At 36.6% G+C, this 17703-nt stretch overlaps 1 protein-coding gene across 4 annotated transcripts in view; it reads right to left on the reverse strand.

Annotated features, from left to right (window-relative positions):
• The window catches only part of Sbf2 (SET binding factor 2), a 319861-nt gene that overhangs the window by 266039 nt on the left and 36119 nt on the right, over nucleotides 1-17703 (reverse strand). For all 4 annotated transcript variants that reach the window (XM_051192671.1, XM_051192670.1, XM_051192673.1 and 1 more), the window contains exon 2: nucleotides 9993-10078. In XM_051192671.1, the coding sequence (XP_051048628.1) occupies nucleotides 9993-10078 (86 nt within the window). The remainder of the gene's footprint in view (nucleotides 1-9992; nucleotides 10079-17703) is intronic.

Raw genomic sequence — 17703 nt, forward strand, 5'->3', positions numbered from 1 at the left:
GCAGAAGGACCTTAAAGTTAAAAATCAGTCTAGAATACAAAGCAAAATCTTATCGAAGAATGGGTAGAAAGTAAGGGAGAGAGCAGGGAGGAAGAAAGGAAATCCAAGCCTTTCCTTGAAAAAGAATCCAGTAATGATCATTGTAACAAATACAGCCACACCACTGATAAATTTGTAATTGAATCATAAATTTTAAGTTCTTGAAACAAAAATTTGTTCTAATAAATGTACATATGTGTTTATTCTGCCACTTTAGTGCTCCTCCCTAAAAAACTTAAGTGCTACCACTAGAGGCCACCAAATACTACTTTTTCTTAAACCAAAACATTTGTAAGTCATTCTAAGTACTTAAGTCAATCCATCTTATAAGCAAGTAACTATGAACTTCAATATCCATAACTAAAAAAGTTGCACATGAATCTTCAACAACACAAACTCCAACAAAAAAAAAGGAAGCATACTTTACACAGTGAACAGGATATCTGGATCACCAAAGAACTTTACCACACAAAGAATAAAGGGGTGAGGGACTATGTAGTATAGAAATATCACTAGATAGATATCTTTGAAAATAGTGTATATGAACTACAGTCCATATTCTCTCTGAACACCCAGTGCCTCTTATAAATAAACAATGTCTCTGTGTATATACACAAACACTGTGTAACATATATAAATTGCCAGAGGGCTTTCTCTCATATTGCAAGGTATTTCACATATGTTCTTAACACCTAAGTTGCCACCATCTACAGCAGTGACACACCCAAAATTCCAACTTGTAGAAGATCTAGTAACAAGGAAAAGGTATTAGTTCCTCAGGGAAGAAAAAAAAAAAAAAACTGGCTCTGTGTTCTCTATGAGCTGCTGATAAAGTGTTCTGTGTCCCCTTTTACTTCTGGTGTTTTCCTTCTCACTAAAGGTAGACGGCAAAATACAGAAGGCCCAAGCAGCTTCTACAGCTTCTAGAGAATTTACAGGACCACCCCAAGAAACTTACAAAAATAAGCCTTCATCTTATTTGATTAACCATCATATTGTATATAATATTTTTAAAGAATTTTCAGAGAAATATCATTGTCATGTTTTAGATGTTGTACTTTAAAAATCCTGTCCTAACTTTTAAAAGGTCAGGAAGACTTATACCTTTGGCTTTTACCCTGGGTCTACAACAGATTTTAAACTGATTTCTCTATGTAGTCTAAAAACAGATCAAGATTAATTATTCAGATGGACAATCAGTTGTACTAGTATTTACCTGTGCCATCTCTTCCACAACTGCATTACACCTGGAAACTGTTGAAATCCATTTACATAGTTCCCTGACTTATTAACACATGTGTATCCCTAAGCCAATACCATACCCTGTTGATTATGAAGTTTTACAATGTGTCTTGAAACAAGGTAGTATTAACAACTTTGTTCTCTCCTTTACAACCTGTTTTGCCCATTTGCTATTGTTGTGGTTTGAAAGAAAATGGTCCCCATAGGCTAATAGGGAGTGGCATTTTTAGAGTGTGACCTTTCTGAAGAAAGTGTGTCCCTGGGGGGAAGGTTTTCAGGTCTCAGAAGCTCAAATCAGGCCTAGTGGATCTTGGTTTCTTCTTGCTGCCTGTGGGAACAAGATGTAAAACTCTCTCAGCTCCTTCTCCAGCACCATGTCTGCCTGAATGCCACCATGCCTCCTACCATGATGATAATGGACTAAACCTCTGAAACTGTAAGCCATATTCAACTAAATGTTTTTCATTATAAGAGTTACCATGATCATACTGTCTACTCACAGCAATAGAAACCCTAACTATGAAAGCTATATACTGTTTGAATACTTACACCTTCAATTCCTTATACTGTGTTTCACATTATCTTAGGTCTATATACAACTCTACAATTCTTGAAAAGTAAATAGCAAAACATGACTGCCTGAGCCATATTCACATTTATAATTTAGTAGTGATAGGTACATCCACATTAATAGGCAAGCAATTTCCAGAACTATTTTTAATATTGCCAAGATTGATCACAATTTACCTTTTTTACCTTTTCCTACCTACTGGAAACCTTCATTTTACTTTCTGTATGTATAAATTTGACTACTCTAAATGCCACCTGTAAAAGAAATTATAGAGTATTTGTCTTCTAGTGACTCACTTGTTTCCAAGTTCATAATGTTTTCAAGGTCAACTGACACTTTTATCAAAATTTCATCCTTTCGTAACTGAATAATATTCCATTGAATGAACTACTAAATGTTCATTTCTCCACCTGCTTCTGACACTTAAGTTCCTTTCCCTCTTTGGCTATTGTGAACAACAGTGCTATGAACATGTGAGTACAAACACCTGATTTCTTGCTTTCAGTTCTTTTGAATATACCTAGAAATGAAACTGCTGGGTCACAAAGTAATTTTACTTTACTGAAGAACTGATAAAATGTTTTCGATAGCATTGGCATCATCTTACATTCCTACCAACAGTGCACAAGGATTTCTATTTCCCCTAATCTGATACTTCTTGTTTTCTATTGTTTTAATAGTAGCCATGGGGGCTTGAGAGATGGCTCAGTTGCTAAGAGTGCTCTTACAAGGGAGTTGAGTTCAGTTCCTAAGTTCTTAGCACAATCCCCTGTAACTCCAGCTTTGGGAGATCTGACACCTCTGGCTTCCAAGGGCATCTGCTCTCGTGTATACATATATAGCCACACAGAGATACACACAGATACACACAGACAGACATATATATACATACACACACTAATAGTAGTAGTAGTAGTAGTAGTAGTAGTAGTAATAATAATAAACAAATTCTTTAATAGTAGCCATGGCCACAATCTACAAAGGTTGTTATTTCATTTCCCTAATGATAGTGATGTCAGCATCTTTTTTGGGGGGGGGCTTTTCAAAATAGGGTTTCTCTGTGGCTTGGAGGCTGTCCTGGAACTAACTCTGCAGACCAGGCTGGCCTCAAACTCACAGAGATTCCCCTGTCTCTGCCTCCCAAGTGCTGGGCATGCACCACCAACATCCGGCGTGATGTCAGCATCTTATCCCAGTCTTGTAGCCATCTACAGATCTTATACTATAGCTTCTCCTTCATAACAGTAGTGTTACAGTCTAACAAATGGCTGTTGGCAACCCTAACTAAATCAGTTTCTACTGATGGACCTATGCAATTTCCAATCTTCTATTATGAATGGCATATACATGTATATGGTACAACTGTGTGTTTAAGTAATTTTTTAATCTGTTCAAAATAGCCTGTTTATGCATCTTTCCCAATCCCATTTACTATCAGAAAACATTCTGGTTTAAGTAGTTACTCTGATTTCAGTTTTAAAATTAGGGAAAGGTGCTATAAGTAAAATTAGACAAGAGCTACCTTTGATTCAAGTTTTCAGTCTATCTCCAGAACTCACTCACATTGTAAACCTACTACTAGTTAGACCAAAATATCAATTAACCCTCACTGAGGTATGTATCCAATACAATTAGGTTACAGGGAATGGTGATATGAACTAAGAATAGGTAAAAGCATGACTCGGAATTAAGTACAACTGATTTGCAGAACTATAATCCCACTATTTTTCACAGAAATAGAGACGACAGCTTGAAAGAGGGAGAGATGGCTGGCAAGCAGGGACGCATCACACATGCACACACGCACGTGCGCACACACACACACACACACACACACTTGAAAATTTAGCCTCACAAACAATCAGTGATAACAAGTAGAGCTAAAATTAAACAATCTGCCCATAAATTTAAGAGTTCCTGCAATCCTGTCTCAGGTTCAATAATTTGGTAGGACAATTCACAGAACTCAAGAAAATGTTTTTATTACATTTAATGGTTTATTATACAAGATATAACTCAAGAACAGTATACCACAAAGAATAAATTAATTGTGTTTAAAAATTGGGGGTGAGTGGCAAGCTAATGACCTGAGTTTAATCCCTGGAATCCACATGGTGGAAGAAGAACTGATTCTTTCAAGTTGTCCTCCACTCTCCCTATGTGCACAACCCACTCCTCTATCTCTTCTCTTCATTTGTTTTGCTATCTCTCTGTGTTTGTCTCTGCACCCCCCCCCACACACACACAAGTATATGTGGTAAATAAATAAATATAATTTTAAAAAATAAAGTGAAATTTAGGTATGCTGGTACAAGGTTATAATCCCAGCATTCTTGGGAGGCCAAGAAAGGAGGGCTGTAAATTACAGGCCAACCTGGAACACAGTAAGCTTGAGGACAGCCTAAACTGGTAACTTGTCTTGGAGTCAAATAATTAAAGTGGTCCAGCAGAATAATAGTGGGGAGAAGATGTATGGCAAAGAGAAACTGCTCATTAAATTTATTCTTTTTTTTTTTTTCCAAAGCACGCATCTAGATTTTATCTGTTATCCTTTACTATAGCTAATGGTATATGAATGATTTCTGACTAATAGAATATAAATACAAGTGATAGATACATTACCTTCAGGTATATCCCTAAACCCACTTTTACTCTCCTCCATACTTTCTCTTAGACTTCCACCAGATGAACTGTTGATTTCCGAAATGGCTCACAGAATTCATTTTGAAGATGGAAAAACATGCTCCTAGGCTACCCCATTATTATCCTTAATGTATGTAAAAAGAGAAAAAATAACCATGACAAGCCATTACAATTTCCAGATTTTACTTTTAGTCAGACTTTGCAGACAAAGAGAGTAAGATCAATGAAAGTGTACAGAAAAGAATTGGGACTATGCAAGTGCAGAATGACCCACAAATCCGAGGTGATAGGCAACTGAATGAAAGATAAATAGTAGAATGAGAAGGCTGATTGCAAACAAAAAATTATAGCGGGCCAGGTCTATGCAGTTCCGCATCTTTCTCAGAAACTACTCTAAGGCTTCAAAGCATCAGGTTTAGCTGCATCCAGAATGGCAACAAAGCTTCGTCTAAAGCAGTTCTGGGAACAGTACTGAAACAGCTGACAAGAGGAAAAAAGCATCCTCTATCATGAATGATTAACAACACTCCTTAAGCAGAACTAAAAGTAACTGAAAGTCTAGTACAGGATAAGTAAATGACTTTAGGAATCTGTAGGCACATGAAAAGTTGATCACAAAAAAAGAACTACATTCACTTCCTCAGAGATACTTACAGCAAGGATTAACTGCTTAGATGTACCTCCTAGACATCATTAGATTCTCTGCCATGTGGTCTCATTACTTCAAAGGGAGAAAAAAAGGAGTGAAAAACAAAACTGTGACTACCACTACTACTTTCTACCCAGATATATACAATTACAATTGTTTTGCTGTAAATATAACTCTAAAAATTCTTTTTGTAGTCCTTACGATGTTTTAAAGCCACATCTTCCTACTTTATATCAAAATTCCTATGTCTGTACCCTGACTCTTAACAGAAACAAGTATCCTTCCACATGTATTTCACATCAAAAACTGTATCACCTTTAATATTACATGTATCACCTAGCATCTGCCCTTAACACACATGGTTTAGATACAACTAGACCATATTTTGTAATTCTTTAAAGCAGTTTCCTGTATTTCTCAAACCTCTCTGTTGATCATATTATCCACATTAAAAAAATTATTTATTTTACGAATGAGTGCTATCTGCATGTATACCTTCATGCCAGAAGAGGACATCACATCCCACTAGAGATCGTTAGTTGTGAGTCACAATGTGGTTGCTGAGACTTGAACTCAGGACCTCTGGAAGATCACCCAGTGTTGTTAACCACTGAGCCATCTCTCCAGTCTTGTTATCTACATATTTTTATTATAAATAATGACTTGCACAGCTAGCTCTTTATACCTACATGAAAGAACCTACTACACTCTTATCTTCTTTGATAAAGAAGTCATAAAGCCAAATCTTGGTAAACTCTAATTCTTGGAAATAATAAGTTTTCATTCTTATTCTTCAGAATACAGAAAGAAAACTAAAATTTGCTTATATTCTTTCTTCACTCAGTTCCTTAGCCAACAATATTTAATACTCACATATTTAGATGGTATTTTTAACTTGATCCTCTGCCCTCAAGGAGCATCACACACTGGTCTACTCCTTCTATGTTATATCTTCAAAATGTTGAATATAGATTTTATTTCTCTTTTCTTCAATACAAACTTATAGAACACCAAATTTATATTAGACAATCAAATCACTGTCAAATAATTTAAATAACTGAATTTCTTTAAAAATTCAACTTTGGAAAATTTGATTGCTACTTCTCAAGCAACAATTTTTTTCTGAATTACAGCATAGAAAGATCAACTCCAGAGACAAGGCATCTTAAAAGGAACTAGTGCCAAAACAAAACTATTTTCCTGATGCACGAGACCTAGACAATAAAAGTATTTGTTCCTATAATTCTAAATAGATTGTTAGCCATAGAATGCCCCTGAAAACCAATTCTCTCATGTTCTTTGAAATACAGTTACTAAAATTAACTTTCAACTTTATTTATACAACTGTCTGTGGCTTTGTGTATACCTAAAAAAGACAAAAATATCCCAGACCTGGAAAAGCAGTTATTATGTTTGGTTTAGCTTATTTTCATATTTTTATTTTTAAATCTATCCAAACTAAAGCTCATCATCTCTAAACAGAAGAAGGCAAATTCTTTATGTAAAAATGGAAATAATAAATTCAGCATCCTCTACACTTGAGATTTCTTAGTAAATAAATACGTAAAACCCAAAGTTCAGTGTTACGGTTGAACATGTGATCATTTAAAATTTAAGTACACCATATATGTGTCGCCTGAGAAGCTGAGATCGCAACAAAAAGCAATTTAAATGTATGTTTTCTAATCCCATATATGGCCTCAAAATAAGATAAGTAAAATTGGTCTCTAATCAATAGCATGAACTATGTTTTATATATAATATGACTTTCCCCCAAGAATTCACTATGAATGAGACCTGGTCTGGAAGGTAGTGATAAAACTTTTTAGAAGTAGGACAGAATAATCTTTATAAAGGTCACTGGAGGAAAGAGCTAATTCTCATAGGCTCCCCTGATAGTTGTTATGAGAGAATTGTTATAAAAACGGAAGGCCTGGTATCTTTCACTCTGTACCTACTGCTTGCTCCTGCATGTATTCCCACCATTGTGGCAGGATATTATTTTAAAGTGTGTAACTTTTGTTTATACTGCATTTGTTTAACTCTATAAAGCTATGATTCTTTGCTTGTCTAAAACACCTGGTAGTCTAATAAAGAAACTGAATGGCCAAAATCGAGGCAGAAGCAAGGACAGGTGGGGCTGACAGGCAGAGATTATATTAAATAGGAGGAGAAACAAGGACGGGAGGAGCAGCAAGAGAACAAGAAGAGCTACACAGCAATTCACAGAGTTAGAATAAGACTTACAGAAGAACAGGAAAAGCCCAGAGGCAAAAAGTAAATGGGTTAATTTAAAGATAAGCAAAGCCGGCTAGAAACAAGCCAAGCTAAGGCTGGGCATTCATAACTAATAGTAAGTCTCCATATGTGATTCATTTGGGAGCTGGGTGGCAGGGTCCCCAAAAAGAGAAAAAATGTCTTACTACACACCGTATCACCTCACATTACAGAACCTGTGGATTTTCAATTTCTAAAGCCATGAGCTAAATAAACCTATTTTTCTTCTTGAGCAATTATCTTTCAGATTTTGTATTTCTACTAGAATACAAATACTATCATAGTTTTAAAATGCTACTTCCAACCAGGCAGTAGTGGTGTGTACCTTTAATCCCAGCACTCAGAAGACACAGGCAGGTGGATCTCTATGGGTTCAAGTCCAGCCTGATCTACAGAGCAAATTCCAGGACAGCTTAGGACTGTTACACAGAAACACAGTCTCAAAAAAAAAAACAACTGTGTTTCAACTGAGACTATAAACAAAGGCTGTAAGTGAACACTAGTTTTGCTGCATCCTGCATATTAAGACTTCACTGAAACTATGTAAACTTCCTAAGCCTCAGCTTACTTATTTGTAAATGAATACATGACCACCAATCATCTAGTTTTTATGAGTGCCCACAATTATTTATAATTATTAGATATTAACATTAATGTTACATGCTCAAAGTCACTCTATCTTAGAAAGTAAGAAGTGTTTAACTTTTCATGTGTATCATCAGGAACAAGACTATCATAACAAACTGCTTAGAAACTGAGACAGATCACTTTTGACATCTTCCTTTCTGACACTATTAGAGTAACAATCACACAGTATATCAGTTATCCAAGTTACTGTTGTTCATATACAGAATCATATAACCAATTTATGCAAGGATATCATGAGGCAATAACAGTTTAAGACTTCTATCAAAAATTAACAGTAACTTACTCAGTTTTTAAAATAAGCCTCAATAATTGTAAGTTAAGTTTACTTTGAGACAAACTACAGACACTAACAAATCAAAGCTGCTATTAAGTATGGAAATTTTTTAAAGAATTAAAAAAAAAAACACACTATGGGGCTAAGGAGATGGCTCAGTGGGTAAAAGTACTTGCCACATAAGCCTGAAGACCCGAGTTTGATCCCTAGAACCTAAATAAAAAGCCAGATGCCATGGCACACATTTATAGTCACAGCACATGACTGAGATGTAGGCTGAGAAAGAAAAATTGGCAAGAAGCTCAAGAGCCAAAAAGCTTGGAGCATGCAGTGCATCGGATGCAAGAAGAAAGACCATGCCTCCAAATCAAAGTAGGAGATAAATGACTCCTGAAAAGTTGCCCTCTGACCTCCACACAAACACTGAGGCATCCGCATGCAATATTTTAAGTATTCCTAAAGTAGTAACTAGTTTCCAAAGTTTTGAAATGCTATGCCAAGAATCAGCCAAGAAGTCACATAAGTTCCGTTTACCTATAGTACCACCATTCCACCTAATTAACAGTATACAATTCCACCTGTCATTGTACTGACACTTTAACATAGTACTTTCTGTCATACCAAGAAAAAAAATCCACTTACTAGATAATAAAATCAGTTTGTCTCTCCCTCACTGCCAGAAAAAAAAAAAAAAAAAATACCAGAGGCAACACAGATTATCTGTCCCCTTGATTTATAAAATATAAAGCATATCCTTTCTTGGTCCTAGCAAAATCTCTACCAAAATACACAACCTCTTTAGCCCACCATATTTTTTGTTGATCTAGAAACTTGTGAAGAGGTTCATCATCCATACTGCAAAACTGCAGCCATTTTTATACATCTATATTTTCATGAGAACCAAGACAGAAAGTCACAGAAAATTCAATCAAGACCCCAAAAATTTCTCTTTTGATCACCACTAATGCTGAAACCGTTTTAAAACATTTATAGTACAAATGCCTGGTTATTCAAATAATAAAACCAATTCTTGGCTTGTGGAGGCATGTGGGAGAGAAGAGAAAGGAATGCAAGAAGCTCTCCAAAAAGTCTCTTGCCTTGAATCCTCGAATTCCTTCTCCATTTTCTAAGCCAAAATTTAAGATTCACCTTTATTCATCTACAAAAACACAGTCCTTTATATTGAGCTAGATTATAAGAAGCAAAACTAAGCACTAAGTGAAGTTTGAGTGTCATCAGCTAGGGATAAGAAAACTTAAAATGTTCAACATACTTTGTTCCTAATGGATATTTCTGAACCATGCTAATAAGCAAAGAAACAATTCAGGGTCTGAAGAGATACTCAGAGCACTGGCTGCTCTTGCAAAAGGTTTGATTACCAGCACCCAGATGGTGGCTCATGACTATCTGTAACACAACATTTTAAAGAATCAGAGGAATTTTTCTGCTTCTAGACACATAAAAGATCATTAATCTGTAATGCTTGCAAGAACTTTGGGGGGATAGCATAACAGACATTCCATAATTCATATAATCAATTATTTCTATTTCTATTAAATAAGGAAAGTACTATAGTGTAAGCTAAAATGTAGCAATTTTTTAAAAGGAGGAAACCAGAATAAAGGCATGCCCGCATACCATCAACTTACCAATTCAATTCCCTGTGGAAAAGGCGTGTCATCCCAATCCTGCTGTGGGAATCTCTGAATTATTTTCCCCAGACCTTCTCCTGGCCCTGTTGATAAAACCAAAACAAATCACTTATAAAATACTATAAAAATCTGAATGTATGGGAGGGGAGGGTGGTTAGAGTGCATGTGAGAGGGCAGAGAGGGTAAAAGGGAGGGAGAAAGGGAGGGGAAACTGGGATCGACATGTAAAATAATAAAATGCTTTGACTCCAAAATTTAAGTTCAAGGACAAGTTACTGGGGAAAAGGATTTCTATTTTTGTTTCCACAGAAAATGAAAGATGTGGATTCCTTCCAGATTAATGTGGTTTGATCAAGCCAGACCACCTGAGACAGAGTACCAGGTGATCCTACATTCAAAACAGCTGGACAAAACAGCCTTACAGACTACAGCCAGGATTTCTGAATCTTCTTCGAATCCCCCACGACAGCACCCCCTTACCAGCAGGAAGTAGTTTGGAAAGAATGACGCCCAAATTCCCAAATATTGTCTATAAATGTTTGTCTTCATTTAAATGGACTTGGTTATATAAAATAAATAAAAAAATAAAAATAAAAAAATCTGAATGTATACTCGTTATACTACTATTCACTTCCAAAAGAAGATTTGAATAAAGTGATAGAGTAAACATTTCTTAAGTTTTAAGAAACGAGGACATGTGCTTCTGAACATAATACTGAAATAGCAGACAATCCCTACCCTAGCATGGACTGTCAGAAATTTACTGACACATGAAAAGCTAAGAAAAGTTGAGGCCCTGAAATCTAGACATTTACCATATCATGGTAGTGACAGCTACCCATGTCTCCACTTTAAAAAAAAAAAAAAAAATTAATTTTAACTGCCGAATGAAATGGTACTGTTAGCACCAAATTTTAAGTATAGGTTATAAGTACTATCATGTATTCATTTTTAAGGCTAGCCTGAGACCTTACCATCTAGGCAGAGTCCTTAGTATCAGTTCTACTGACATCTTGGGCTGGATAATTCTTAAATGTGTTTGGTGTTAGGTGAGGGGAATGTGACCTTGAGCACCATCCTATGTGTATCAGCATCTTCAGTGTCAACTCACTGGATTACAACACTTACAATCTCTCGCAAGGAAGTTATTACAACCAAGAATGGAATGTTTCCAGACACTGCCAAATATTCCTGGAGTGAAAACCACAGACCTATACTATACATCAGTTATAATAGTTCTGGTTCGATACCAAGCATTGCAAAGCTAATTAAATAGGTGGTTAATTAATACTAGTTCGTTTTAATTATGTTCAATTTGGAAGAGAAAACTTCCTCCTTGGTAGAGTGTGACTTTCAAAACCTCTCCAGAAGCAACATACTATGTACTGATTTCATAATAGCTAGTGTTTCTGTAACATGATGGCTTAGTTTAAAATTCTGACACATTTATAAATGCCTATCAAAATGTGATTTATGAGTGGTAAAACTTGTTATTATTTGAAGACAGAAATTTGGTTAAGAAGTATAAATCAAAATGGGAAAATCATCTTTTATTCTAAACAAAATGTACAAAGAAGCCAGGTGTAGTAGTAACTTACTGCAATCACAGCATTTCTGAAGCTAGGACACAAGAATTACAAATTCAAAGCCAACCAGAGCTACACAAAGACACTTACATGTCCCCCCACCCAACAAAAAGAGCAATAAAGATTTGCTTCTCAAATACTAAATATGTAAATTGCTGTCACTGACAGCCTTTGAGGAACTTAATGAACCATCTATAAGAGGTAAACACTCTTTTTGATTTGTTTGATTTTGTGGGTTATTCTGAATGTTCAAACTGACTTCCCAAAGTTTTTATTTAAGTTTCAATATCCACCATATGGTAGTGCTGACTGTGTTGGAAAAGTCTGAGATGATACTTTCATAGAGAAGGGAAGATTGTTTGACTGATTTCTATTTTGTATCTACAAAAGAAGTAGGTCATGTCAATTATAGTAAATGCAGAAGTACAGACTACTTAAGCTACCTATTAAATGAGTCAAGACAACAAGAAAGAGAAAAGGAGAAACTCATCAACAGAAGAATGACCACTTCAGGAGTGAAATAGTGCTTAGAAGACAAATACTGTACCCAGATAAAATGGAAAAGGGAGGAAACTGCCATTTATCATGGCCTTTGTGCTTTCCTTCCCAGCTCCTACTCTCTTACCCAATCAAAAAATTCAAGAACTATGATGACCAAAAGGAGTCTGTATATCTTTTAAAGGAATCAGAGGGAAGAGGAGCTCAAGAAGACAACAGAGTGTTTGAAATGGTCTTCTATGAAAAGATTATGAATGTACCAAACAAACTACCCAAAACAAACTTAGAAAAAGTGACATAATACAGCCTCAGTCAGACTGTTTTCCTTCTCTTGTGTTTGGTAAACCTCTTTCTTTTTGTATTAAAATTAAAAACAATCTTATTTTACATATCAATACCAGTTTTCTATCCCTCCCATCCTCTCAATCCCCTACCAACCCCCCTCACTCCCCCTACCAACCTCCCCCCATCTCATCCTCAACTATCTACTTCTCAGATAGGATAAGGCCTCCCATAGGAGATCATCAAAGTCTGTCACATCACTTGGGGCAGGACCAAGGCCCCTCCCCTCTGTATCTAGGCTGAGCAAGATATCCCTCTATAGGGAATGGACTCCAAAAAGCCAGTTCATGCACTAGGGATAAATACTGGTTCCACTGCCAGCAGCCCCATAGATTGCCCAATCCCCCCAACTGACATGCACATTCAGTCTTATGCAGGTTCCGAAGCTATGAGTCTGGAGACTGTGAGCTCGCTTGCTAGGTCAGCTGTTTCAGTGGATTTCCCCAGCATGGTCTAGATCCTTTTGCTCATCACTCTTGCCTCTCTATAACTGAATTTGAGGAGTTTGACTCAGTGCTTAGCTATGATCTCTGCTTCTGCTTCCATCAGCTACTGGATGAAGGCTCTATAATGATATTTAAGGTAGTCATCAATCTCATTATAAGGGAAAGGGCGTTTAAGGTAGCCTCTCCACTATTGCTTAGAATCTTAGTTGGGGGTCATCTTGTGGATTCCTCAGAATTTCCCTAGTGCCAGGTTTCTCATTAAACCCATAACAGATACCTCTATCAAGGTGTCTCTTTCCTTACTCTCCTTCTCTGCCTTTCCCCCAACTCGACCTTCCTGATCCCTCATGTTCTCCTGTCCCCTCCCTTTCTCCCCTCCTCTTTCTCCTACATACCTCTTCCCTCTCCCCATGCTCCCAATTTACAATTTACTCAGGAGATTTTGTCCCTTTCCCCTTCGGGGAGGGGGCGGTCAGTAAACCTCTTTCATTTGGGTCCTGGTAGAGCTGTGGGGATATGTCAGCAAGCTACAAAGATTACCAAGTATCATAAGATAAATTAAACAGCCCTCAACCTTTGGCAAAGTAGCCATTCTAGCCTTAACAGATAACCTTAAAGGTAACAAACATTCTCTATGGCTACCAGATATTAAGGTGTGGAGCTGCTAGTGGTGAACATCTTCAAAGAACTGAACAATAAGTAGGGGGATTAACTTGGTTGAGAAATTAACACTCTGCTCTATAAAAAGAAATATATTTGGTATTCACTGATTTTAATAATTGATAAAATAACTGAGTGCCTTCTATATGCTTAGAATCCATATGCATTCTACTTGGTTACAAAACCTTAAACTTTGTAAATGCTATTCTAACACATAAGTCACTAAATTATCTTTCTCTGTGATACAGTTTCTAAAACATTCAATTGTGGCTATTTACAGGATACCTATTAAGTCCATCTGTCCACATCTATAAAGACAGTAGTTGTGTTCAGGAATACACGTTTATACCATTCATCTCTCAGTAATCACTACACATTGCTATGGTTACTGTGGGTCTCACATTACTAGAACAATAGAAACGATTTAAGTGGTTTTGCCAGATACTACCCATAGTTTCTGACATATATTAGGTACTTAATAAGGTATCTGTTGACTACATTAATAGTACTATCAGATATGTAAGTGTGCCTATAAACTTTCAAGAAATTTACGACTAGCATTACCGATATAAGAATTATATCTTAGACGATCAGATTCCTCTTCTAGAAAATTTGGAAAAACAACAAAAAAACACATAAAAGAAAATGTATAGCTAAAAAGATGTATTAAAATTTCCTGATTAAAGAGACTGGGGAGACAGGAGGAGTTGGCGGGAAAGAAAAGTGGGAATGATATAAACAATCTTCATATACAAAATTCTCAAAAAAATTTAAAATAGGTTTGGGCTAAGTGTGATGGAATACATCTTTAATACCTATTGTTGGAGACAGAAACAGGCAGATGTTTCTGAACTCAAAAACAGCCTGGTCTACATTGCAAATTCCAGGCCATCCAGGGCTCCATGCACAACAAGCTCATTTCAATTTTGTTTTGTTTTGTTTAAAAGACAAAAACAGCAACAAAAAGATTTGCTCAAAAAAAGCTCATGTATGAGCTGGTGATATAACTCAAAAAAAGCACTTGCTTAGTATGAACAAGTAAGACCCTGGCTTTAATCTCCAGCACTAAAGAAAAAGCATACCTCAGGCAACCATGGGACTTTGCATGTAAAAATAAAGGCATATAGCAGAATGGGAGCAGCACAGACATGTAGAAAGAAAACAAATGTCATCAGACAAATACTGCATTGCTCTCCAGGCTCTATCTTCACTATATTCTAAAAGCACATGGCATCTTTCAGCAAACAACTAAGCTATACTTAAAATACTTCTCCATTACTTAACCTAGTATAGATCAGTATTTTTGTCACTGGAGTACAAAATAAAACACACAGTAAGAGGCACCTTGCTAGATCGAACTCCTTCAAACTGTTACTCTGGAAACAATTACATAAAATGATCTATTTTTAAAAAAAAAAAAAAAATCTTAAAAGAAAGGTTAGAAATGCATAACTTTGTTCAAGAATCTGAAAAGTTGTTATATAGAAGAACATATATCAGGGAATACTCAAGGCAAAGGGGCATTTTTTGAGCCAATGCAAAACAATGGCAAATAAAGTTCAAATGTCCAGCACCCATGTAAAAATCAAAGAGTGGCAGTGTGTGCCTATAATCCTAGCACTGGGGAGGTAAAGACAGGAGGCATCCCTGATGCTTGCTGGCTAACCTTCATTGATCACATTCAGATTAAGTGAGAGACCTGTCTCAAAACAAAAAATACATGGTGAAGGATAATTGAGAAATTGTCAACCTCTGGCCTCCACATGTATGTGTACACACTTGTATATACACAAAACACACACATATGCAGCACACACACACACAACAGAATGAAATGCCACAGAAAGCAATTTTTATAGCTGGAGCTGCAGTAAAAACTACCAGCTTTGGAGGCTAGAGCAATGACTTGGTGCTCCTCTTGCAGAAGACCAAGGTTCAGTTCCCAGTACCCACATGGCAGCTTATAACCATCTGCTAACTCCAGTTCTAAGATTTAATGCCTTCTAGTCTCCACAAGCACCAGGCCACACATGGTACATATGCATATATGCAGGAAAGGCAAACATTTACACATATAAAACAAAATAAAAATATCTTTTAAAAATTAGGCTAGCAAGTTTTATAGTTTAAAAAAGGCAACAGGATCAACAGAAGAAGACAAATCTGGAAAATAAAATAGTAATTCACTTATTCAGCAAACACTATATTGTGTGATGTGTGAAGGAAAGAAGGAAATAGCAAGCTCCAGGCTCGGTGATCTACACTATCTCTGAGAGGGACAGAGGCAGAAAACCTCCTGGCTTCTGTGTACACATGGGCAAGTATAACCCATAAACACATGCATATACCATATACACAAAATATATAAATATATAAGCAAATATAAGTAAATAATCAAATCTAAGTAAAGATAGTATGCAAATGAGCTAGAAGACTAGATGCAATAAAGGTAACAATTTGTCCCATCCATAACAATGATTCAGTGAATTCCTAATCAAACTTTCAGTAGGAGACAGGAGACATAGTTCAGTGGTTAAGTGAGTGCTTGTCTAAAATATGCAAGAACCTGTATTCAATCACCAGCACAAGATAAATTGATTAATTAAAAGTGAAGTAAATTAGAACTTTTTAAAGAAATTAAGAAACTGATTCTAACACTTTTATGAAATTGCAGTAAGTTTAGACAAATATATTTTAAAAACTAAATCAGGACTATCTAACTACAAGACTTACTCTAAAGCTATTACAATAAAGGTAATGTGGTACTGATAGACAGATGTATTCATATATATAAAAACTTAGAGGAAAGAGCCTGTAGCAGAGGTTCTCATCTATTCATGTTGACAATGGCCCCTTCTCAGTGATCATGATGAGCCAAGACCTGAAATTTGGCAACCTGAGCAGGGTCGACATCTATTGCCTCCAATCATAAACTCTCACTCCGTAAGTGCTTATCAGTCTGTGATGGTTAATTTTAATTGCCAACTTGACAAAACCTAGAATCAGAAAACCTCCATGTGGGCATACCTGTCAGATTGTCAGATTGTTTTGATTGCCTGAACTGGTATGGGAAGATCAACCCTAATTGTAGCCAGCACCTTCTGGGTAGCAGCCCAGATAAATGAGCAGGGTAGGAAAAATTTTTGTTATCTCTTTTATTTTCTGTGGGTGTACATACCATGTGTGTGCAGGTGCTTGTGGAGACCAGAAAAGGGTATCAGATCTCCTGTATCATAAGCTACAGGCAGTTGTGAACCACAAGATGTGGGTATGGGATCCAAATTCTAGAAGAACAGCAAGCACTCTTGATCACTGAGGTAACTCTAGCTCCAAGATTTTTGTTTCTTGCTTACTTAGCCTTTAACCTCACTGGAGTGTGGTGACATATTGTTTATGTTTTATTAAAGCCACTGGAGATCAAAAGAGCAAAGCAGCCACACTAGTTAGCTATAAAACCTAAGTGGTGATGGTACACACCTTTAATTCCAGGACTCAGGATTAAAAGGTAGATGGATCGCTGTTAGTTCACGGCCACACTGACTACACAAAATTGATCCAGTCCTAAAATAACTCACACAAAGGTGATCTCAGCACCTGGGATCACGTGGCTTTAATCCCAGCACTAGGAAGATGGAAACAGGAATGATTATGGCTGGGCCAAGAAATGAATAAAAAGACAGGAGGATCCAGTAACTGAAAGCTTTTGCCTCTGAGACAGTGATGGGAGATGTCAGTCTGTAAATATATTTCTCTTATTGGTTAATGAATAAAGCACTGTTGGCCAATAGGAAAGCAAGATAGGCAGGACTAGGAAACAAGGAGGATTCCAGAAGTAGAGTAGGGAGGAGTTCCAAGATGGAGGACGAAGAAAGAAGAACACCAGCCCCTCTCTCCGTTAAGATAAGACCACAGGGAAGTACTTAGATTAATAGAAATGGGTTAATAATTAAGACAGAGCTAGCCGATAAGAAACTAGTAACTGGCTAACAGAATTACATATTAATACAGCGCAGCAGTGGACCCAGGCCAGCAGGGAAAAACCCCACTCATAACAAGACAGGATTGCCATTTCAGCTGGGTAGAGTTAAGATATAGTGGCTGGCTGCTTTGCTTCTCTGGTCTTCAGCTTGAATCCAAATATCTGTCTCTGGGTCTTTTATTTATCGTGCTACACTG

This window comes from Phodopus roborovskii, unplaced genomic scaffold, assembly GCF_943737965.1.
Source record: "Phodopus roborovskii unplaced genomic scaffold, PHOROB, whole genome shotgun sequence".
Lineage (NCBI taxonomy): Eukaryota > Metazoa > Chordata > Mammalia > Rodentia > Cricetidae > Phodopus > Phodopus roborovskii.